Consider the following 25,254-nt stretch of genomic DNA (forward strand, 5'->3'; position numbering starts at 1 on the left):
CACTTTAATATCTCACTGTCAGCCCAAAATATGCTTTACTCTGTATATTGGTGGTAGGCACTTTGGAAAATAGCAGTTTTAATAAGTTTTAAATGTAAAACCAGTAGAAAAAAACTGCAAGTATGCCACTTTGTTTAAGTGATCTGGAGTATCTGCACCACTTAATGTCATTTTGCCATCATGCTACTTGTTTTTATATTTTTTCCATGAGAACAGTGCTCCATATGTGAATGTGCGTCTCCTCCTGTCAGTGTCCAGGGGGAGGTGGTGCTGTCTGGCAGATGCTAACGTTACTTCCTGCTGCTCTCCCTGTGTGCTGGCAGTGGTGGAGGTGAGCTGCTGCTGCTGCTGCTGCCGCCGCTGCTGCTCACTCGGCTCTCCTGCTCCGCTCTGGGAAAAAGCGGCCGACGGATTATCCAGCTCGGCAGCGTTAGCTCGTCGGCTAACGGTCAAGACGGCGACCGGGGAGAGCCATGAAAAGCCGCAGGAGCCGGTGAAAGTTAGTCACGGCCAGCCGCGGGACTTTAATGCACGGAAATCAACAAAAAAGGAGGTTCGCGGGTCATGTCGTCGCCCCCTACGGGAACTTTGCTCTAGAATTTCCACTTGGGAAAGGCTAGCTTAGGGGCTAGCGAGGCTACAAACTATTTTTAATTGGCTTTGGGTTCAATGGCTGTCGCTTGTTTTTCCCTGTCATAGCGACAGCTCAGGACATTAAAAAAACGGGGGAGAGGCCCTGTGAACTTCATGACAAACCGAAGCCGGGATTTGAAGCGCAATTTCGGAAGGCTACACTGGGAAGGGAGCGAAAATGAAGAAGCAGTTCAATCGGATGAAACAGCTCGCCAATCAGACAGTCGGCAGGCGAGTATTGAATCAGCGCTGTTTGCTGAAGCTCATCAGCAAACTAGCCAACACACTTTCTTCTGCTCTTTCCAAGGCTTGTAGATAATTCAACTTTCAGCCATTCACCATACTTTTACTTAACTTGCTTTGAAGCAGTTATGGCAATGAAATGTAAGAAAGAAAGAAAGATATGAACTAACTTCACTGCAGAAAGTGTAATCAGTTAGTTGTGTTGACGAGGACTTTCTTCATGAATGGCTCGTTTGCTTTTAATGGCTGACAGCCAGGCTTATGGCACTGTCTGTATGAATAAAAAAAAGATGAGGGAACGCTTTCCTTGACGTGTGCTATGTGTCCGCACCGCTGTCTGAACCCAACCAGCTGCCCCCCTCGAAAGGTTGAACCGGCCATCTACGCAGTGTTAGCTCAGCCTGTAAGAGCGATAAACAGCAGCCAGGAGCCCAGTGATGGTGCACTTTTCGCATGAGCTCTTTTCACTCTTCCTCAGTTGGATCAGCTGCTTTCTTTCACTGCGAGGTCGCATCCTGCTCCCCAAATCTGTGTATAGTAAAAACAACAAAACAAAAAAACAGAAATGTTTGGCAAATTTTGCAATTCATGCATATTTTTGCAACCAGCATGGATGTCTGAGATTTTCCCACACTGTCACCTGTCACCTACTGTATATGCGTTTTTGCAAGAGCCATCTTCTAAATAGGCACGTCTACTGTATGGGAATTGAGTTTGCTGCATAAATTGGGCAAATGTGACACTGTGTCATGTGGCACAAGCTGCAAGATCACAAAAATGCTGGTTAACCAACAGGCCAGATATATAGGTGAGGTTTTCAAAGCCGATTTCAGCTGAGAACAGATACAAAATTATGAAGACGTATAGGTGCGTCACTAGCCAGGGGTCGGACCTTTGCTGCCCAGTGCATGTCTGCTCATACTGGCCGATCCACAGATGAGTTCACATGTCTACTGAGGGGGGAGAAGGTGTGATTTCATTGCAACAGACTAAAATCCAGCAGGGAATGAGCTGCAACATACAGCAAGGTTCACTTTCACTCTGTGCTCATAAAGTGGCAGTAAGAGCTTCCCCATTTGTGAAACACTAGACGCCAAGATTCGACCAGACATCAAACTTAAAACATAAAATAGATTAGTGTGGGTAAGTGATGGATTAAGTATCTGCCTGCCTCCACTCCCTCAGAATGTAAAACACGATGCAGCATCTAAGCTATTAAGTGAATGAATCCACTAAAAAACGAGTACAGCTTTGAACAATGACACTGTGTTCTGCAGTGTTTAGGCTTGTTAACTGGTGCTGTTATGCCGTCGTGTGATGACACACAGTGGCCCTCTGTATCTGGACATCTGAAGTCGTGATGGCTTCAGCCCGGCCTTGTGTGGACACGAGGGTGAGAAATGTCCGAAGATGTTTTCATCACATGTGGGATTTTTTCGTGTATGCAGTTGTTGTTGTTGTTAGTGCGTCAACAGTGTTTGGCACCTCAGGTGTACAATGGGTGCACCCAGTACTGGATGGTACCAGATAAAGCTACCGACAGACTGAAAACAATAATGTGTAACAGAGGCAGCAATGCCAAATAAGTCTCCACATTTAAAAGTCCTGAAATATTTTCATATTATTATAGCATTTCAGTTGCCAAGTCAAGATTTTAATAAAAGCTGGCAAAAGAAAAATAATTTTAGCAGTAATTGCAGTCTTTTCAGTGATCGTCATGCTTTACATCAGTCCATACAAACATGGTTTACTTGGTAGAAAAATATCACTGTTTGTATTGATTATAACATGATGTTTGGCTGTGGCCCTTCATCAGAGGACTACACATTTTAAAGAAATTACCTTGTGCTCTGATGACTTTTAATGAGCGTCAGTCATTATTTTTGTCATATTTTACAAGGTAAATTAACTAATTTCAAATGGTGATAGATTAAGTGAAAATTAAAATAATCAGACAAACCAGAGTGAGTGTTTAGTCGACTGATTTGGCAGTGTTTATTTGATGGTAACACCATCAGCAGAGTCTACAAAGAGAGGGCCCTGCAGCCAAAATTCAAGACCAGGAGAAACAGGGCAGCTGGAATACTCATGATTTCCTCACAGCAGTAAATTAGAATTGGAGAGAGTGTAATGCAGAAAACAGACATTTGTCTATGTGTGTGTGTGTGTCTGTGTGTGTGTGTGTGCGCGTGCAGTAGTTTCTTGCTCTTTTGTATCCACAAGTAGTGTTAATTGCACACTCATATACGTGCCCCTCTGAATGAGTGATCTGTCAGCATTTGGATGAGAGCAAACTATGCTCTGCTTTGTCCATTAAGTTTGCGGCTGCTCGCGTATCTGCATCTGCAGAAGTTTGGAGTGCAAAGGCCCTCTCCGCTGTGACCTGGGTTCCTGTGATTGTGCAAAGGCAGAACACTGTGTCCAGAGAGCAGCCACTCTGAGGAAATCTCTCCTTCTTCTTCTGCAAACAGGAAACTGCCTCCCAGAGTCATGCTAGCTGCTTTCTAGAGAGGAGGAGAGAGAGAGAGCTGGGGAGATTGATGAGGAGAGAGAGGGTGAAACTGAGGTGCAGGAGAAAAAAAACAACATGTGATTCATGTCGGGGACCACGGCGAGGAGTTTTAGCTGTTTGTGGAACTTATTTCAGTTTGCTGCCTTCATACTCTCTGGCCCTGTACATGCACGTTTGCTGCATGTTGATGCGGTCAGATAGGAACACCTTTAAACAAGATAACATGAATAGAGGGACAGAATCTATAACCACTGTCTGCATGAAGATAAACTAACAATCATACTCCACAGACCTACTGTCAGGTCAGAATTTTGCACTGTACAGGTGATGTTTACATTTTCCTCTGTTTTGCTCGTGATAATGACATCACCTCTGACTGCCTGGAAATCAGCCGTAGATAAGTGTTTCAGTGGCTGAGGAAGGAATTTGATAATCACTGGTTCACATGGCGTGGTCCAATCAAGCAGCGCGGACAGAGGTGAACCAACGAAATGCATCTCTGAGTTCTTTTGCGGCGCCTGAGCTGTTGTCTGTTAAAGTGATTTTAGCTGCTAGCTGCTAGTAGAAGTCACTCAGCTGGTTGGTTGCAAACCTTTCAAAGGGACATCTTGCCGCATACGCAGGGTTGCTGTGCAGTGCTTTATAGTCAAGATGCCCTCGCTTAACCTGGAATAAGGAGTGCCTCCACTAATGTCAGAAGTTCTTAGAAATTATTGCACTTTTATAAGATACAGTATAAGGCTTGCTACTGCAATAGACTTTTGGGAAATATGCTTATTAACATTCTGGCAGAGAGTGAGACTAGCAGATCCATTCCACTCTCATATCTATCAACTAAACATAAAGCTACAGGCGGTGAGCCGTTTTTTGACCGAGAGTAGCCCTCCATGAAAAAACCCAGCCCCAGCCCTCTTATTCATTTGAATGGAGCCAGTCTGTTGGTGTAGGGGAGTTGCCAATCACATGAATCTTACCTGCCAACCCTTGTTTGCTTATGTTTTGTGGAATATATGACTTGTATCTGTTCATAATGCAGGGTGAGATTCTTTCTATAAGCCTCAGGGTTTTTTCTAGATCTCACCTGTACAATTAGCTTCTTTTCTTTTCTGCTTTGTTTTTACTATTAAAAGAAAAAAATAAAGGCAAAATAGGTGCTGTAAAATCCTGTCTGTTTGTATTACAGACTGATGTGCAGTGTGTGTGTCTGATAAGCCTTTAAACGCATTAATCTGTCACTCATACTGGACTCTGGTAAACAACAGCCCCCCACCAACATGGCCCCCTTTAACACAGGGCTGCTTTTGGTCTGAATCCCTGCTAAAGCTCACGAGTTAACATGCTACATCTTGTTTGTTTAATCCTGATTCGGCTCAGCAGGGTACACTGATTGATCGATAGCATTCTTCCTTCACTCAGCAGTGTTGTGTTTCAAGATAGTAAAGTAGAGACAAACGGCCCCGTGTTTGTCTCCTCAGCTAACCCTGATATGTCACACACCTCATTAGTGTAACTGCTGCATCACTTTGAGTTTATTTTGCTTGGTAAGATCGTTACGCTGCCACACCAGAGCAACGTCAGTCAGTGAATCAGAACAGACATGAGCTTATAACAGCTCTGAATCTCTCTTGTGGGGTCAACAAAATCACAAATAGTTCACTTATCAACCCGTGCTCTTCAGCTGAGTGAGGTGACAGAATGTGTACAGTTTTCATCCGAGCTCTTCTCCACCCTCGCTGTTAATCATTCACTGGCATTGTTGCGTTCTGAAATCCCTTTTGATGCCGTTATCTAACCACAACAATCTTCTTACCAGCGCAGTGTTTTTCATTCTAATGTGGACCCGTGGTATTTGGAGGGTCTTGACTCACTCGAGAAGTTAAGCTGTGTTTTTATGTTGAAAAGACAGTTTCCCCCACGGGGATCAGCAAAATGTCACTGCTGAATTAACGAGGATAGGTGACTCTGGGCGTTTCCCTGTGCCTCACCAGGCCAGCGCCTTGGGGACAAAGAGGCGTGTCAGCTGGGATCCCTTTGTGGCGCTGCTGGTGATTGACGTGAGGCTGGGCTGTTGTTTGTTTGCGCTCAAACTCATTTTTTGCTTTCATCCTGATCCTAAATTAGTAAGAGAGAAAAACACGAGGATGCTATTTCATCATGATCACAGTTATTGGCCTCAGTTACAGGAAATTATGCATTAATGGGTAATCATGACCAATTTAAAACCAAAGTATCCTCAAGTGACAAAGGTTTCTATGAGTAACGTTGGACATCAGAGAAAATTTCACAATTTTAGAGCTGAAGTAATAGTCGAATCATTTGAAAACACTTTTGATCAAGGCTGTAACTTAAATGCTGGCAGTCCCAATTATAAAATGCCTGTTTTTCTGCAATACAGACATTTTGATAATTAAAAGGGATGTGTGGCATAAATAAAACAATGGTAATGATTAAACTATAAATGAATGATTACAACATTTGTTACATATACGTATCTTCCTCTGCGGTATGTTTTGCCATTGTGGCCAAATTCCCACCTCCGCTTCGGGACGCCACAGCTGCTTTCGATGTCACTGTCACGGTTCATCTTCTCGCCGCCTGTGTGTCAAACACGTGCACTCTTGAATCGTGTACTCTCTTGCTACACGTTATGGTTTATTTGCAGTTGGTTTTTGTTTTGTGATTTTTTTTTGTCTTTAGGCTGGGGCTACCTTTTGTCCCCTAACCATGATCTGATCACTATGTTTTGTCCCTGGGACAGTGAGACACCCTTAAGTTAGAGCCCTGTTGATAATTGATAATCATTGGAGTCATATTTCAAGCAAAAATGCAAAATATTTCCTGATTCGAGCTTGTCAAATGTGTGGACTTTGCTGCTTTTCTTTATCTTATATAGCCATAAACTAAATATCTATGAGTTGGACAAAAAATACTATTTTATGACATCACTGGGTGTTTTGGGAAGTTGTTTCTCACTATTTTCTGCCATTGTGTTGTGTAGACACGATGACTCATGGTACACATTAGGATATAAATATCTGCCAGGAAGGAAGCATCCTGCTTTGTCATGATGCACAGGTTAAGCCTAGCCTTGATTTTTTTTTTTAATACAGTTCCACAACAATACACACTGGACCAAAGTCCTTTGGTTTCTACCTCCATGTTTTGCTCGCTCTTGGCCAGGTCTAATGTTAGCGCAACAGCTCACACAATCAGCCGCATTAGGGAAGTTGTATGGGCAGAGTCACTCAATTATTCTGCAGCTCCTTTCATCTGTGTCCAGTATCCATTACCTTCTACTTTAAGCTGCCAACTGTTGCAACCTTAAGAGGCGGACCCTCCCTACTTCTGAGTGCGCTGATTGTGTTGAGTGACCGGTAACAGCCGCTCTATTGTGCTTAGGGCCGCAGTATTCACTTACTCCCCTTCCACTTTGATAGTGGATTGCCATGGTTACCATTCTGATGCACGGCTGTGCTGCGAGGATCGCATGTTGTGAAGAAGTCACATGCGGTGCACGGTGACACACTTTCTCCAAAGGCTGTTGCTTCAGTGAGGCGCGATGGGGTCAGCTCCGCTCGCTGTAGGTCAGCTGATGCCGGCAAAACAATTGTTGTTCTGTTGTTGCCCGTGCTCGGGCCAGGCTGCACACAGCCTATTTTTGCCTCTGTGACGCGTTGCTTTTTGGGGATGGTTCAGACAAGTGTTGCTTTTACCAGACCTTCAAGCACAAGTCTGCACATGTGTTCTGGTCCATCAGTTACAATCAGGTTGGGGTAATATTTGCAAATGTCATGTAAAAGCCCTCATCAGGTTTTGAGGCGTGAGCTAGCAACCCAGCAAATAGGTCACATAAACTTATGGGAGTTATTTGTGTGCATATAGACATACCGAACGATCGGTTTACTCAGGCAGTGTATGAGTCATAGCTGGGTATTCATGAAAGGATCAGTCTGCTTGATGAACACAGTGGTTTTTAAGATTAGGCACTCCACAGGACCACATAAAGAGCTCTTCAGCATGTAGAATACGCCAGAACATGGTTTCCAGATTGTGGCTTTATAAGCACGCACTCTATGTGTATGCATGCATTATGAAGTGTGTGTGGCTCACATTTTTTATTCCGCAGCGAGCTGGAAGTCTTGTCTGTAGGTTTCTGTGGGTTATAGGTCCTCACTCTGCACGTGTGACCTCACCAGCTTGGCTATGGCTCCTGTCCAGTGAAAATCTTTCCATTCATTTGCCTCTAGATTCCTCTGGTTTGGCACTTTAAGGGGTCTTCAACCCCCCAAAACGTCTCTGTATTTATATTTCTTTCCTTGGAACCCCCAAACTGTCGTCCCTTCTCTGTCAGTCTCTTTCTGTTTCTCCCTGCTCCCTGCCTGTGTTGTAATTGAAAGCAGCTGTGACGAGGTTACTATAGTTCATAGAGAGCAGTTTTTGGAGGAGGGCCCAGGCTTCGTTTAGAGCTCCAGTTACCCAAAATGCAGGCAGGCGACTGTCTACAGGTCGCTTCAGTCAGAAGGCTGAAAGTCTGCACATTAGTCAGGCACAAAAAATACCTGCACATCCTTCAGTCTGCTTAACAGTGAAGAGACAGAAAGCTTAGTAATAGAGTCACGTGAGAGAGAGGAAAGAGGGATATCACCGGAGGTCTGCTCATTAGCTCCATTTCCTAGGGAGTATTATGCAGCTCACATTGGATTGGTTGGCTAGCACACTTCCTGCTTTACTGAGATTACAGCAAGTTACGATATAAAGTCACTGTACATCCATAGGTATGCAGCAGTACTTTATATTAGCGCTAAATATAGCGCAGTATCTCAACATTCAGCAGCCACTTAAGAGACTTCAACATCTAACTAAAACCCACAGCTGTTAGCCTAGCTGTGGTTTATAGAGTAGCATTTACCAAACAGTTTGTCTAATGGTAATAAATTTGCACGCTAGTTCTGGTCTACATTAGCAAACTGTTTGACTGAACACTATAGCTAGAGCATGCAAGCGGATTTACCAGCATATTTTTTCATTCTCTTCGTTCCTCTAGACCAGTGGTCCCCAACCTTTTCTGTACCATGGCCCAGTTTAATGTCTGACAATATTTTCACGGCCCAGTCTAAAGGTGTAGCGGATAAAAACAAAATAAAATGATAAGATCGGCATTAAAAACTGTGGTATTTTCTCTTTAATAATAATAACAACAATAATAATTAACGTAAATCCACTTTTTAATCATGTAAAGAGGACCTGGCTGCAGACTGGCACTGTCAGGCACCTCCACTGTCAGTACGGGAAATCACGTGATACATTTCAAAATAAAATTGCAAAAAACAAAAAAACAAATTATGTGAAAAAACAAAATAATGGAAATAATTTTTTCTTTCTGTGCGGCCCAGTACCGTGGCCCACGGGTTGGGGATCAGTGCTCTAGACTATCTGATTTTTTTTTTTTGACAAAAGGGTAGCATGAAAAAAAAAACAAACAAAACAACAAACAGAAATTAAACAACAACACAACACCAAAAATTACACTTAAACAGCCCAAAATGCTAAATTAAACCTCTACAGCCTCATACCAACTGAAATACACGACATGTATCATCAGGCCTAACAATCTAAACAAGGAAATGCTGCTATTCAGTGCCCACATGTTTTCATGTGGAATCGATATTGCATACTCATGTTGGATTGATACAGTAATTATATTGAAAGTTAGCCTGAGTTGAAGTATCAGAACCAGAATCAGTAGAGTTTAAGTCGTATTGGTGCATCAATTCTCTGAACAGGCAGATGAAGTAAGTTTTTGCCCTCATTCCGGTGTGCATGATTGGTGTAGGTGGCTCTATTTACATCATAATATAATATCTTTACCTAAAACAAAACAACAATACAGCCGGATCTGCTATATCACAATCGAGACAGCACTTTTTTGCTAAATGAGTCCGTCTTATAGTTGCAAGTAAACCATAGCATGAAACTCGTCTCCAGTCAGCGACCCTCTGAATGCTGTGTTGCCTCTTCCCCCCAGTAGCCACAGAGGCCATCTGCCCTGTGTGAAGGTGTTGATAAGCAGTATGAGCTGAGCCTGTGTTTCCCAGCCTTCTCCCTTTAAGTGAATCTAATCTGTCTGACCTCTCCAAGTCCCACTATTAGTTTGCTATTAATAGGCTCAGGCAGAGCAGGACTGCGTAGCTGCCATGTGCACGACACTGTGAGCCCTGCCTGCTGGGGCTTAAGGAAATCAGAACTTGTTGAACAGCAGAAACATGCCTTCTGCAGGGTGTCTGCATTCGTAGTGTTTATTATCAGATACAATTCAAGCTCGTCACAGTTCATGCAGCTACAGCAGTGTGGTCTACATGAGTCATGTTTTGCCTCCAGCCTGGATACCAGCCTGTTACTTGGCTGGTTGAGCCATGGCAACCAACTAAAGAGACCCACCCTCTCTTGAAATATTCCCACAGATGCAGAGGTCAACACCTGACACTGGTTTAGTGTTGAAGCTGAGCGTGGAAACCAGTCTTTTACTAGCAGTATCATTTGTCTAACAGATACTTTCACCGTGACTGCACAGTGTGTTTCAGTACCACTGCTTATGTGCTCCCGTTGTCTGTCGGTGCTAATCTGTGCGCTCTCTGTTGTCTTTTCTCACCCACAGAGCGGAGAAAACAGAAGTCCTCAGCGATGACCTCCTGCAGGTAAATCATTAATCTGACTGCAGAGCTCTGACCAGCTCTCAACCCTGGAATGGTTTGCATCTGTTACACGCAGCAGTTACACAGACCAGCTTTTATCCCATCTGAATCAAATCAGTTTGTTTCACAAAACCCCCTGAAGTATTTATATATACAGTATGTTAAATTAAATAATTGGAACATGTCAGCTGTTTATTTGCTCAGTGGAGTTTTTTGCTGGGCTCTTTACTGCATAGTGTTTATCCTATATTCCACTAGTCATGCATGTCCAGAGTGTGGACACACAGCCTGCCCCTTTTCCCCACCCACACCTGGTGGAGATCTGCACACTGAGTGCCCTCTTCGTTTTAAAATTATGTGACCTTTTTAAATGCCATGATTATACAGGTGAAGTTATGAGCCTCACTTCCTGTCATGTCGGCACTGATAATATCTTTGTTGCATTTACTGTCACATGTTGGCGACCAAATGACAGAATAACAAACTGAGTAATGTGACTAATGTGATTAACTAGACAGTTAATTGATAAGTCTTGGTGTAGTTAATGTGTCACTCTGCATTACACGTGATTGCAGTAATAATCTACAGCTTCTTCCATATAAATAAACACCAATTTGCTACTCTGTTACTGATGCATACAGCTAGTATGTCTAATGGAGGCCTTTTAAGTTTCTAGTCTCAACACCGGCTTGAGTTTTCTTCTTTCTCAGGAAACTCATTCGCTGCACCTATGCATTGACCTGCCTTAATATAACAATATAGCCTTGGCAGTATTGGATGCAGAACAAACACCAAAGCAGTGACCACTAACAGGCGACATTTAGTTTAGATTGAGTCTGATTTGAAGCTTAAAGAGCACCTGGACCAGGCCCAAAAGCATGCCAGCCAATCAGCAGCTGACGTCACTGATTAGATCTTCCTCTCTGGTTGAAGATTGCTAATCAGTGGGTTCAGCTGGTGTTGAAATGAACACCTGCAAACTTGAGACTGTTGCTGACAAGGCTGAGTAGCACTTCTGTGGTGACAAAGGCTCAAGAAGCTGCACAGAGGCCAGTGCAGATGTGAGTGTATCTATAGTAAGCAACACATAGCTCTGTGTGTGCGTGTGAAAGCTGCTGGTGCAGTAGGGGTTGGGACTAAATACTGGCTGCTCAGCACAGACATTCCAACAATGAAGATCGTCATTGCGTTTGAATGGGAGGTGTCAGAGATGTTAAACTCAGCTGGCTTTACATTACTGCTTGAGAACATCCAAAGCCACAATGTCCTGACGCCCTTTATTCTTGTTATTCCTCTACCCACCCTCTTTTATAGTTGGTGCATGAACAAAACAGCACCTGCTTCTCTCAGGTGATGTAGGCCTTTATATGGGCAAAAATGAGATTGACTGACAGCAAGAACATTACAGTTATATTTAGTGGCAGCATGAGTCCTCGTAATGCAAGTGGACAAGCGAACAGCGGTGACTGACTGCTTTAGGGTGCATTTTTTGCTGAAGAGAGGACGTTATATTAAGTCTGACAGTTGACTTTCACTGTTCCTCAACAGCGTGATTGTTCTGCCTCTGTCTAGAAATCAGCCGTAGCGACTCTGTGTGCTCTGTGTCTCACTTCATAGCGACGTTGCTGTCTGACAAAGGAAAAAGGGAGTAAAGGATGGAGAGGTGGAAATCACTCGACCACTTTAATTCCTGAGACGGCTGTCGCTCGTCGTCTCAAAACAAAAATTCTCACTTTATCCTTTAGTTAATGGAAAACCCATGCTGGGATATTTGTGCAGTGTTGCTATGCGAGCTATGTTCTTTTCCTCGCTTCCCACTACAGATGAGATTTTCTCTGAAATGTCTCTGAATGGTTTTTAACACTCCCCCCATACACGCCATAACAAAATATACTTGTTTCTATCAGGATTTTCACAGTGCAGTCTTCATTTAATCACTTTCACCTACAATGTCTTGTGAAGAAATGAAAGTGGGCTTACAAAGTAACCATTGAAAGCACCATCTTAGACTCACTTTGCCCGAGTTTTAGCTATTCTTAGCTCATCGTGCCATGTCACCTGCTGCTGCACCCAGCCACATCTGTGTGGTCGCCCAGTGGGTCCCTTCATTTGATCCCATTTGCAGTTAAGATGTGCATCTTTGGCCTTTGGCTTATTCTTAGCTCTTCATCTCAAGACCTTTAATATGGGCTTTGGGGTGCCAAAGAGCCACCCAGCATTCTTGTGCCAGCTGTGCATTCCTTGCTGCTCCCCTGCATAGCTCATCCACAGGGGAGTACCACCAGAAATACTCCTTAAATAGCATGGTGCCTGCTTCCACACACCCTTGTAGTTGAGTGTAGTAACTGAGGGCATTTTGTAAGGTAGCAACCAGCTGTTTTGAACACTACCGTCACACATCCCTAATAAAAAAACAGTATTTCGTTTGCCATCAGTGGCTCGACGCCTAATTCCACCCTTAATGCGTCACATTATGTTATTTTTGTTTTAACATGTCCAGACATGCTAACATCCTTTCTCTTAGGAACCAGTAAACAAACAGGCGCACAGACAGACACCCTCTGTCTTTTTTTTTTCCCTTCTCGTCCGTCTCACTCATTATTGGGATTCCCTGCTCAATGACGCGTTCTGGGATTGTTGACATCATCACATGCAGGAGGGAACACACCCTGCCGTCTGCCTTTTGGCCTAGGAGCTTCCATTCCTCCGCATATTTATTTTTTGACTGTATGGCGTTGTGTGTCTAACCCCAGTTTGCGACAATGGAAGGAAGAATACTCCCAGTGCCATGTAACCCAAACATTTCCAGTCCACCCACACAGGAACATCGTCCCTCTTAGAGCACAGGGAGGGGAATCCCCCACTTGTTTTGTGCCAGGTACTAACTGTGCTGGTTCTGCCATGTATTCCCAAGCCTGTAGCCTGTGGAAGCACAGTGTGTGCTTGTGTGTGTGCGTGTTTGTGCATGTGGGATTGTGTGTTTTGAAGTTTGTATTTGACCCAGCTGTTTTGGGAATGCCGGGGGCCACCACGGGTCGGGAATGACGTAAGAGCGCGAGAGCAGAGGGAGGGAAAGGAGAGGAGGGGGCGGCGTACGGAGGCGGATATCTGCTGTGGAATTCCTGAGTTCCGACTCCATTCTGTTTTTGGAACACAATCGTCTGGTATTTGGTTGATCCTCCCTCTGCATTTGTCTCTGTTTCTGCTCATTTTGCTTTCTAGACCTCAGTGTTCCCATTTATATTAAGAACATTATTTGTTCTGACTGTTGAGTACATGTTTGTCCCTTTTCAGACACTGTCAGACTCCCACTTTCTCTCATCAGTTGTGGTTTTTTATTTTAAAAGACACACCTGATCTGTTTGGAAGTTGAACATGGAAACTGGTTTTGACTTTCTCACAAGTGCTGCCAACATAAACCAGTTCTTTACATCGTCAGACTACATCGGCCAGACTTTTAAGTAGACTCCAACCGTAACTTTTTAATCATCAGTTCTATTCATGGGTTAGTAACAACCAGCCTAATGACTCGACTCTGACTCTCACAGTCAGACACCTGGCGTGACAAGGACAGTGAATAGTCACGCTGCAGGGCTTTAGTTGGCCTCTGTCAGTAAGCCAGAATAGCCGTAACTCCCATCAATGACAGTATTATATCTTGTCAGGCTAAAAGCACAGAGTGGATCTGTGTAGTTAGGCCAGCAGACAGGACAAGGCCTGTGTAATCAAAAAGACCTTTTTAGAACCGAGGAACCCCTCGCTCTCGGTCTCAGCCCAGTGGCCGTTGCTATAGATACACATCCGATGAGTCATGTGTTTAAAAGATAACATTCCAGCGTTGTTCCGCGGGGACAAGCCTTATCAATCATGCATGACCTTTGACCCCTGACTCCCTCAAGGCAGCTACAACTCAAATCTCTGCATGGAACTGGACCACATCCGCCGTCGACGCTGCTGCCTCATTGTTGTGTTGGTTTATAGAGGCAGTGTTAATGGTGTTAATGAGATTAAGCAAAAGACAAACATGGCAGGATGAAGTCCAGTCCAAGTTCTTCGGTTTGTCAAAATGAAGCTTGTGCTATGTTTTAATGTTAAAGACATGAACTTGTTATCCAACCTGCAGCTTATGAATTATTGCAACTTGCTGTGGGATAACGTATGCAGACATATGACATCTGGCATCTGTTCTTGCATGCTTTGTCTTACGCACAGATTGAACGGCGCATGGAGTTGGTGCGTGTGGTGTCCCACAACACACACAAGAGGATGGTGTCATGTCTACAGGGACACATCGGTGCAGATGCAGAGAAGAGACATGTAAGACATCAAGCTTGTCACAACAAAACCGAACCCAAACTAACCAGATCAATCAACTGTTCCAGGATGTATAATTTCATTTTTAATATCGCCTCCCATGCAAAGTTTGAGTTCTCATTGTTTTCAAAGTGTCCACAGTAGGCCTACAGTCCATGATTTGTCTTTTGTGTTTTCTACCCCACACCACCCAAAAATGCACTACAGTCCGTACCACGCCTCTATACAGGAAATGGTCAGGTAAAAACACTGATTACTTATTCCACCTCTCTGGTTCTCGGCACCACTTAATCCATTTCCCATTCAGACATCTGTCATCTTTATTCACTATGCATGAAACCTTTGCCTTTGGGATTCTCTGGTAAAAACAGGATGTTGAACACTCTTAGATGTTTTGCACAAATGTGAACTGTGCAGCTGTGAAAATGAGCTCCAGTGTGGTCGTTTGATAGATGTCTCACTTCCCTAGTTTGCATCTTCAATCCCATTAAACGTCTGTATTTTCCTCCTTTGCTCAGAAAGCTCTCTTCCTCTTTCCTGACTGTGAATTTACTGCTCAATGGAAAGTCTTTGATGAATTTTCCATTGGCTTGAACATCAAATACTGAAGAAATGGGTACTTTTTGTTCATCTGCTTAGTTTGAAGTAGTTTACATTTCAATACGAGTCTAATCATTGTCTTCATCTGTCCCTCTTCCACACACACACCACAGAAAAAGCTTCCTCTGACTTCGCTATCCCAGGCGATGGTGGAAGGCGGAAACCAGTTGGGAGAGGACTCCTTGATAGGGTGAGTTTTTGATTGATTGACAGGCCAGACAACCAATTGCTCATCCTCGGCAACTGTTGCTAATGCAGCAGATGCACCCCAGAGAGCATGAAATATGAGGCCATGCATTCAGGCCAAACAGTCTGCCCAGTTTCTTTTTCTGCCAACGGGACTTTCAGTAGTTCCCTTAAATGAGGTTCAAATCATTCATAGTGACTGAGAGCAACACACAAAAAAGGAGCAGACAGATTGGAGTTGAGGATCTAGAAAGTGAATGTCTCCAAACGTCTGTCTGGAAGTAATGAGGAAGGGAAAGTGCGCACTGCAATGTGATGCATTCATGTCAGCTGTCAGCTTAGGCTGTGTTGTTCTTTTTGTGTTTCACTGGCCCCAAACCCTGATTCATGTAGATCACCTTTCACCAGGTCACTGTCTGCTCCTGCTCTGGGAAGCTAGAAACGATGACATTACAATAACCTCGTTTTGCTTTTGGTTATTGACTGGGAGAAAGAGCTGGTGTCCCAGATTGCCATCCCTCTGTGCTGTTACATTTTGTCAGGAAGATGTGTGGTTACACTGGCTGTGGAAAACCTCACATCCTCACCTAATGGTGCTGATGTGATAATGAGACATGACTTGACAGCCTGTGTTGTGATTTTTAACACCCATCTCCCTCTTTGTGCTGATGCGTTCACTAACAGGAAGATGATGGAAGTGTGCGGCGAGGCAGAGAACCGCCTGGCATCAGAACTGATGCAACATGAGCTGCAGATAGAGAAGGACGTTCTGGATCCCCTCAGCCAGCTAGCAGAGGTAAGAGACCCCACACCCTCTGGACATAATAGTAACTAAACCCAAGTTAAACATTTAAAAATCTTTCATAGCTCTTGGCTTGTTTTTAAGTGCAGTCACACCCTTACTATTTGCTGTCTTTGGTCTAATAATAGTGGAATAGATTATTTAATAGAATTTTATTCCTCTCTTTTGGCTTTACTGCACAGTTGAAAATGTAGGTCGCATAGACTCACAAGTATGTTCCACATTGACCTGTTATGATAATGTGATCCCATGAGGTTGGAGAAGGAGAAAATTCAAAACAAACTGATGCCAATCCTGGTAGCATTAACTAAACATGAGGCCTTTTCTCTTTGTCAGTTGAGGCTGTGCTTTGCCATCTGTTCATGTTGTTATGCCAAGTTCTCCAAACAGGAGTAACTGTCGGCTATCAGACGTCTGTGTCTCGTACCCGTTAACCTTGCATTTTGTGTTGTTTCTTGTCTCTCTATTATTTTAGCGTTAATGGATGAATTGTCATCCAGGGGAAACAATCAAAACAATTGTCAGATCTTTGTCATTCTGACTTCCCAGGCTCATTCAGCTTGTGTGTGTTTTGGATATCATCTTTGTAGGTGGACATTCCCAACATCCTGAAGCAGAGGAAACAGCTGGCCAAGTTGGTGCTGGACTATGATTCTGCCAGAGCAAGGTTTGTACACAGCTCACTGTCACTCCTGACTTGCGTCCACATCAGTCCTGAATTGTTTCCGTATCACAGAGTTGGTCCATTTTTTCCAATTTCCCCTTGTCTTTCTAAACCTCAGATGGTTGCAGGCAACCAAGTCAATAATCTCAGGAACAAACACTCAAGCACTGACGGCCAAAGCTGACCTACTCAAGGAGGAGATGGATGAGTCCATGAACAAAGTGGAGCTTTGCAAGGTGAACATTATCAATAAAGACGACTGGTGTCCGTGTATGGAAACCATTACATCACCATGGTCTTGTTTATCAAGGTCAGAGCTGGGCATACCACCAGTGTTGTACTGTCAGGGTTACATTGCAACCATGTCATGGAAGAACCTTCGTAAATGTGCTTGATGACATTACATGCAGATGAGAAGCTTCTCATAGATGAAAACAGTATTTAATGCTGCTTGATGCACTGGTAGAAAAGGTGGTGTCTTTTATCCTGAATGAGCGGATAGGCCTCATGAGTTAAAGGAACTGGAAGGTGGCCTCATCCGAAGTGTAAACTGGGCAAAGAAATTGACTTCCCAAGACCCGTAGGCCCTCTGACCCAGTTTGCTGACACACACACATGACTGAAAGTGCTCTGTCAGCTCAGCGTGTCTGTGTGTGTGTCTTTGCATCTAATGAACTGAATCATTGGTGAGTGTGAGCGCGGAGTGGCTGCCTGATGTGTCAGGTTTTCTGTGCAGGAAGCGCAGAGCCTTGTGTTTCCCCTTCACAAGTTCTCCCTCCCAGCCTCGCTGAGTCCTGCCAACAGCAGGAGGATTTATGACTCACGCAGTGCACAGACCAGCAGCTTAGCTGACCGCTGACGTCTGTCCTTGTGCCACCTGAAATGCACATTGAGTTGATGGATGACGCTGTGTAGTGGAGATGGAAGATCTTTATTAAATTAACAGCAGTTTAGGGCAGCAAAGCGACTTCTTGTCTCACTCATTGCAAAGTCACATTGAGACTTGGTCTGGAAGTATGAACATTATGGCTATCATCTTTCAGTGCTCTAACTGTATAAATTCCTGTCTTTATTACCCAGGATCAACTTGCTGCAGACATGTACAGTTTTTTCTCGAAAGAAGGGGACTATGCTCGCTACTTCGTAACAGTGAGTACAGCGTGTCAACAAGCCAAACGTGTTTTTGTGGGAATGTTCACAGCTGCACAGGAACTGGGGAACACAGACTTGGCCAGCCATTTTATTTACTTTGCTGTCATGTTTTTTACTGCTTGTCTGATTCAACTCAACCCCCACCCCCCGTCCTTTTCTCTCTGTGGTTTTTGTTTCTGTAGCTCTTAGAAGCTCAAGCTGATTACCATAGAAAGTCTCTCACTGTTCTGGAGAATGTCTTGCCAACCATCCAGGCACAGCAAGGTAATAATACATGCAAACACGCCTTCACGCACACACACACACACACACACACACACACACACACACACACACACACACACACACACACACACACAGCTGCAAAGTTACATGCAAAAAAACTGTGTGCAGAGCATGATATGGGACCTCTTGCCATATTTCCTGGAGAATGCATGCGTGCCTTTTTCCGAGCGACAGCCCCTGTTTTTCTTTGGTTCCTGTGTTGTTTAGTGTCCCTTTAAACAAGCCTTTTCCTGTTAGACACTGGGGGAGTTTGAAAGCTATCCCAAAGGTGTGCTGACAAGTAGTTGCTAGGAGGGGAAACAGTTTCTTATTCATTTTTCCAACTGACTTCGGAAATGAAACCACCTTCTGTACCTTTCAATTATATCACTCTGGTCTGTTTTCCTCACTTCTGGACTACCAGAAGTTGTTCCAGTTGTGGTCATTGTAAAGGCCACAACTGAGGCCCAGATATTAAAGAATAGTCTTTTGTTTTCACCGCTTTGCCCTCCAAAAGTAATCTAATTTTCCGTTTTGCAAACATAATGTCTCCTCTCCAAGCTCCTTTGCTAGGGTTTTGCCTTTTTTTTTTTTTGCAGTCCTGAATCTGTGTCTTTTTCAAGGAGCTTTTTTTTCTGCGCTAAACACATGTGGTTTAAACCAGACAAGCCTGCTCCCCCAGCATGTGGCGATGACTCACAAACTCCACACACATACACCCACACCCCTTCTCACATCACACCCACCTGGTTTTTGCAGGATCTACCCCCTCCTCGCTCCTCTGCCTCCCTGTTTACTTGCACATTAGCTCACACACACACATGCACACGCAAAGACAGAGCGACGACTGAACAGTCATTCCTGCTGGCTCGGAGCATGTGGTTATTATTTGACGGTACCCTGTCGGGGGAGTGAGGGCTGGTTAGGAACAGGCCTGAGGGAGAGTAGTTGACCCAGAAATCTGCCATCCAGACCAGCAACAAGCTGCTTCGCACTGAGTCCATACAAATAATCTGCAACAGCTTCATTCCAACACTTGTTTTATGTCTCGCTGCCTCGCTGTTCATCGTTAATTTCTGTCTCTGTGTTCAGACTCGTGGACAGAGAAGCCTGCATTTGGCACTGGGCTGGATGAACACCTGAAAAGGAGTGGAAGGGAGATCGCCCTGCCAATAGAGGCCTGTGTCATGATGCTTCTAGAGACTGGCATGAAGGAAGAGGTAAGGAAGCTAAAACAGATAGGTGGGAGAGATTAGACAGGAAGAGTAGAAATAAACCTGTCCTGTTTGAACATAATTATGGAAGGGTGGATGCATATATCTATAGTATGAGTCAAATTGATTTGCATCTTCCTCTCTTTGTGCAACATTTGTGTGATAAAAGATTGGAGAAAAAAAATGCCATGGTTGTTTCAAACTACTGTCACATGGGTGTTTGGAGCAGCGTGAGTAACTCGGCTGACTTAATAAAGATGATGGTGTATTTTCATTGTCCTGTGGCCTTATGCTCAGATATATAGAGAGATAACTTACTGTCCTCCGTTTGAAATTTGTTAGAATATACTGTATATAAGGCTGTACACACATAAGAACCATTAGGGTATGTCAATCAATCAAACTAACACAAAAACATAGCCACGGGGAACACAATACAGTCACAACGTATATTCCAGTATGTTTTGTACCACTAATTCTACTACAGCTGCAATGATGAGTTTTAATTAATTAGTTTTTCCATCAAAAGAAAATTAATTGCTAAATTACTCTTTTAACAATAGCTTAATAATTTTAGTCATTTTGTCGGTTCCGGTTCCACCTTCTTAAATGTAAGGATTTGCTGCTTTTCTTTGTCAATTATGATATAAATGAAGATTAATCGATGATGAAAAGGAGATGCTCAGTGTGATAAATACATAAAGAGTTAGGACCCAACCCTTCAGCTCTTTAGGGGTTTGTATTCTCAAACCAATCGAGTCAATCGAGAAAAAGTCAATTGGCAGTTGAGTAATCATTTTAAGTCATTTTTTGAGTAATAATGTAATAATGTAATAATGCCCAGTATTTACTGGTTCCAGCTTCTCACAGGTGAATATTAGGTTTACTTAAGTTGCATTAATAATTCACTATCATAAAAGTAAACCAGGTTAGGTTTACTTCGATGATAGTGAATTTCAACATCATGTGTTTTGAACTCTCGGCTTGACAGAACAAGACATCTGAAGATGCCGGACATCACTCGATCACTACTATCTTACTATTATCAGCTCTTATAACCCCACTGCACAGTATCTGCCCAGCTCGCAAATCTGATGAACAAAAGTCAAGCTTTTAGCAAACATAAGGATAAGATATTTCCCTTTAGAAGCTGGTGGAGACCAAAACAGAGCTCAAATGCAGGTAGCTAGTCTCTGGCCAGCTGATGAATCAATAACATGACAACTTTCAACAGTAATGGTGGGCTGTGTGTCGTAGCCAAAAACGGATTAATGCAACTTCGGATATTGATGTTATGAGGTCAGATGTTTTGAAGCTGAGGTTCAGCTTTAAATGATGATCAACAGACTTTTTATCTAACTCCAGGCTGGCTGCCTGTGCAGTGTTCTATAACACAGAGTGAGATCTTGTTTGCTTTATTGAGTTGAATGCTCTTTTGTTGTCCTCGTCTTTCCGTGGATGTAAAAGAAATGCTGGCGTAGCTCATTAAAAGTCACATGGAGCTGTGGCTGCGATCAGCGGCTCCGCTGGTCATTGACATAATTGAAACCCAGCTGTAAATTGTTTGTTCGCATGAACATGTTCAGACTCAAGGCGGATAGACAAACTATAAACAGGGGAAACTCCTGCTTTTCTGTAACGCTGTTCCAAAGAAGCTGTCACCCGTTACACTACAGTGATGATTTATGAAATGTTTGTGACGTCCCCTCCCCAAAACAAATTTAGAATACAATAGAATCTACTTGTCTCCTGTCCATAAATCAGATTCCTGTGTGTGTGTGTCCGGGCTAAAAAGAGCTTGAGAGAGTGCAAGTGTTAACTGCAACGCACATTATTTGTCTCCCTATTCATTCCCTGGTGAGTCCAGTCTGTGTTATTATGGTGTGAAGACCGCCTTTGTTTATGTGTCAAAGTAAAGAGCTCGCTGTGCTGTGAGTGGTGGGTGTGTTTGTTTGCTTGCTTTAAGGTTTCATTATGCGCAGCTGGCAGAGGGAGTTTATGTCGTGGATTTATACAGAGTCTATCTGTTATGGAGTGTTGGAGGAGTGTTTGTGTGTTTGTGTGTTTGTGTGTTTGTGTGTTTGTGTGTTTGTGTGTGTGTGTGTGTGTGTGTGTGTGTGTGTGTGTGTGTGTGTGTGTGTACAGTTCGGTGAAAGCACTGGGTCTCGTGTGCACATTGAATGCCTGCGTCTTTGTTGTTTGTCACTGATGTTACTGTGGTTTATTTGTCTTTATGTGTGTGTGTTTGTGTGTCAGGGTCTATTCAGGATCGCAGCAGGGGCATCCAAGCTAAAGAAGCTAAAGGCAGCGCTGGACTGTTCCACATCACAACTGGAGGAGTTCTACTCGGACCCCCACGCTGTCGCTGGTACGTCCCAAACCGGAGCTGTGTTTGTATTTTTTTATGTCTTGGTCTATTACTTGGGACAATTCTCAAATTTATAGAAACTAGCCTTCTCAGCCTAGACTTTGGGAGGGCCTGAAAGCCCCTCTGAACAGCCCCTGCACTTCCTGTCCAGTAATTCACACCATATCCAAAAACCTTCTCACAGCATCAGCAACTATTTCTGTTCTGTCAGATTTCCTTTCTGCCTCAGCAACACAGTTAATCACCGTGGTCAGAAAGGCTCAGAACTTAATCTTGTCCTCACAAAAACAGCGTTAGTGACGCTTCCTACCTGATTTGCTCTCAGTTTCTTCTTGAGTCTTTCCGAGCTGCTTCCTCATGACTGTGTCTCTTTCTTCCTCTCTGGACAGTCTGCTCGCCATGCTTCATGACTCCTCACACATTGACTACACTTGGGTTCTTTTCCACAGTTTCTGCACATCTCATCCCCACATTTAACCAATATCCTTAAAATATGCCTCCTCCTCTTCCTCTTCTCCTCTTCTTCTTCTCCTTCTTCTTCATCTTCGTCTTTGTTTTCCTTTTCATGTTCTTCGTTTTTCTCTCCTTTGTCTTTTGTCTTCTTCCTTCTCTTTTTCGTCTTCTTCTTCATGTCTGTCTTCTTTATCTTTGTCTTCTTCATCTTCGTCTTTGTCTTCTTCGCCTTTGTCTTCTTCCTCCTGTTCTTCTTCTTTGTCTTTGACTTCCTCTTCATTTTGTCATCTTCTTCTTCTTCTACATCTTTGTCTTCTTTGTCTTCTTCCTCTTCTTCTTATGTTGTATGTCCAGACGATACACTTTGTGTGGTACGGTGGAAAAAGTACTTCTGTATTTCAGAATAAAGGAAAACAATAAAAACTAAAACTGATGAGTTTATTCAACATTGAAAATGACATGAAATGATGAAGAACACTGAAAACAAACATGAAGGCAGGTCCCCTGAATCTTGGGGCAAGTTTGGAGGGGACTGCAGGAATGTGGATTGGAGGAATGGAGGGGCACATGAACCCACAAACCACTCTCTAATTGTAGTAATAGGATATAAAATCCCAAAACAAGGAAGGTTCTGTCGCTTCGGGCATATTTAAAAGTGGATATTTGTGTTTTCACTCCCTTCCCCGTCTCAAAGCTGCCACCTAAGACCAAAAGAGCAAAAGAATTCACAAAGACAACCTCCCTCTGCAGCAACAGACTGATTTTTCTACTGTATTTTATATTTTGCTAAATGCATTTGATAATTCACTTACCAGTTTGAACGATATAATGAAACTTCCTCCGGGTGTTTGTTTGTCTGGAAAAGTTGTTTATATATTCAAAGTATCTGTGAATATGTGGTTGCAGGAGCACTGAAGTCCTACCTGAGGGAACTCCCTGAACCTCTGATGACTTACCAGCTTTATGATGAATGGATCCAGGCATCCAGGCAAGGCTCATAACATTGTTACTGGGAATAAAACGGACCAGTAATGAGTGGACCTATCACTGTGCAGCAAATTGAGAGCGAGAGAAATTAAAAGATTGTTAATTTTGGACATTTGGCCGTCTGGAAACTTGACGAATGATGTTTTCTGCTTTCGTTGTCTTTCCCAGTGTGTCAGACCCAGACAAGAGGCTCCAGGCACTCTGGGTCGTTTGTGATAAGCTACCAAAGAACAACAGAACCAACCTGAGGTTAGTCAACAGCAATGCTTCAGTTTCTCCTGTTGCACGAGACAGTGTTTCCACCTGTGCTCATTAGCTGTTTTCATGCAGGTATCTGGTGAAGTTTCTGACCAAACTGGCTCAGGACAGCGAGATAAACAAAATGACTCCTAGCAACATCGCCATCGTCCTGGGACCCAATCTGATGTGGGCCAAGACTGAAGGGTGAGAGGGGATGGAGAGGAAGAGGGAGATAATATTGCTAATGCAGTATTACATGTTAGTTATAGTTTAAAACAGGAGGGAATAGATGATCTCTGAGAGGCGTGGCGGACATTTATACAAACAACAGTCTGTTATTTCAGCTTATTTCAGCCACTCATTATGTTAGAAAGCATCTCATTTTTGCTCATCTGTATGTGTCCACCCAGGAGTCTGGCTGAGATGGCTGCAGCTACCTCTGTGCATGTGGTGGCCATCGTGGAGCCCATCATCCAGCATGCTGACTGGTTCTTTCCAGAGGGTAGGTTCAGGGTTTCCTCTACAGCAATCGTTTTCCATCAGACCTTCTGTTTTTTCTCTTTGTAGCCAATCAGGGTCTGTTTCATCCCGGAGATGCTCAGTGAATGTGATTGATATTAACTCTTCGGTAAGAGTCAGCAGTAATCAAGCTCCCAAACACCAAGAGATTAGAATCTGGCTCAAACCGTGGTTTATACTGTGAAGGTCATCTTGAAGGCTACACTGAAACCTTAAAACTTAAAACAGATGTCATATATTCCCCTTAATTCCGCTTGTATTCTGTCAAGAACAGACCAAATCAAGTGAGCAGAGTGGATGGAAATATACCCTCACATCAACAAACGTTCTGACCAAAAGCTGCCATTTTTAAGATACTTTGATTTTTGTTTGTTTGCTTCTTTGATCCAAACATTTTGCTTTATTGTCATGGTTGATCTGGTCTAGCTTCCTAATCAAAGATGATGGACTGTCTACACTCGTGAGCTTTATCTATGGGCACCATTGTGTGCGCTGCTTTGAAGTGCTGTCAGCACTAGTTACCTGTAGGGACTGGTGACATCAGACGGGGAAAGTGAAGAATCAAATAACCTAATTTTTGATAAGATTACAGCCTTTGGCAGACATGAATTGCATTTTTTTTGTAAATTTCAAAGATGGACAAAGGTATCGGTGGTGCTTATACAGAGAGGTGACTTGTGCTGGACCTCGGTTGACTCCTGGCTGTTTCTGTGGGAGGTTCCTCTCACGGTCTCTAGGCAATTTGTGGAAGCATTGAGACCTGTAATTACCTCTTGGTATGAATGTATGTATGACTGTCTTCTGTGATGGACTGTTGATCCTGTAAGGGCAGTTTAATTTGTTGTGTGATTCAACAAAAGGGGGTGATAATCCGAGTCCCTTTCCCCCTCCCTGCGACACCTTTCTACACGCTGAAGCCAAGCGGTCCCTGCTTCAACTGCACGAGTTCAAACAAGCCCTTTGTTTTGGTGAGTCTTCTTCTCTGTTCCCACAGATGTGGAGTTCAATGTGTCCGGCATGTTTGCGATGCCTACACCTGCATCCAACCACAACAATCACCTTGACTACGACTGCGGCACCATCGAGAGGAAGAGGCCTGTCAGTATGGTGGGACCGGAGAACGAGACGACCCGCAAAGACAAGTAATCACCCTGGAGTTGCTCAGTAGGGTTACATTCCAGGAAACCTCTCGAGTTTCCAAGGTTTCTCTGGCCCACAACATTTGTTACTTACTCCAAATAATTGCTTTGGAATTAATTTAGCCTTTAATCAATTTCTGGTCCTTTTCTTTTGCTCTGGTTAATTTTGGGGTAGATCTTTATAATATGATCATTAACACTTTAATGACTTCTCTCTGTGCTCTGGGGTTTTGGTGATTCTCTGTCCTGGTCTAATCTGTGACTTTCTGATC

The 25,254-nt window shown here is 43.5% G+C and overlaps 1 protein-coding gene across 4 annotated transcripts in view; it reads left to right on the forward strand.

Annotated features, from left to right (window-relative positions):
* Positions 1-331: 331 nt before the first annotated feature.
* Positions 332-25,254, forward strand: part of arhgap17a (Rho GTPase activating protein 17a) — a 31,348-nt gene continuing 6,425 nt past the window's right edge. For 3 of the 4 annotated variants that reach the window (XM_041962291.1, XM_041962294.1, XM_041962293.1), the window contains exons 1-17: positions 332-864; positions 10,044-10,083; positions 14,293-14,397; positions 14,602-14,634; positions 15,108-15,184; positions 15,865-15,976; positions 16,573-16,649; positions 16,765-16,882; positions 17,727-17,795; positions 17,981-18,062; positions 19,155-19,282; positions 21,533-21,644; positions 23,004-23,085; positions 23,253-23,333; positions 23,415-23,528; positions 23,735-23,826; positions 24,838-24,985. In XM_041962291.1, the coding sequence (XP_041818225.1) occupies positions 812-864; positions 10,044-10,083; positions 14,293-14,397; positions 14,602-14,634; positions 15,108-15,184; positions 15,865-15,976; positions 16,573-16,649; positions 16,765-16,882; positions 17,727-17,795; positions 17,981-18,062; positions 19,155-19,282; positions 21,533-21,644; positions 23,004-23,085; positions 23,253-23,333; positions 23,415-23,528; positions 23,735-23,826; positions 24,838-24,985 (1,523 nt within the window). In that variant the 5' untranslated portion in view covers positions 332-811. The remainder of the gene's footprint in view (positions 865-10,043; positions 10,084-14,292; positions 14,398-14,601; positions 14,635-15,107; positions 15,185-15,864; positions 15,977-16,572; positions 16,650-16,764; positions 16,883-17,726; positions 17,796-17,980; positions 18,063-19,154; positions 19,283-21,532; positions 21,645-23,003; positions 23,086-23,252; positions 23,334-23,414; positions 23,529-23,734; positions 23,827-24,837; positions 24,986-25,254) is intronic. The other variant, XM_041962292.1, reaches the window with a different exon arrangement.

The sequence above is a fragment of the Chelmon rostratus genome, chromosome 21 (genome assembly GCF_017976325.1).
Source record: "Chelmon rostratus isolate fCheRos1 chromosome 21, fCheRos1.pri, whole genome shotgun sequence".
Lineage (NCBI taxonomy): Eukaryota > Metazoa > Chordata > Actinopteri > Chaetodontiformes > Chaetodontidae > Chelmon > Chelmon rostratus.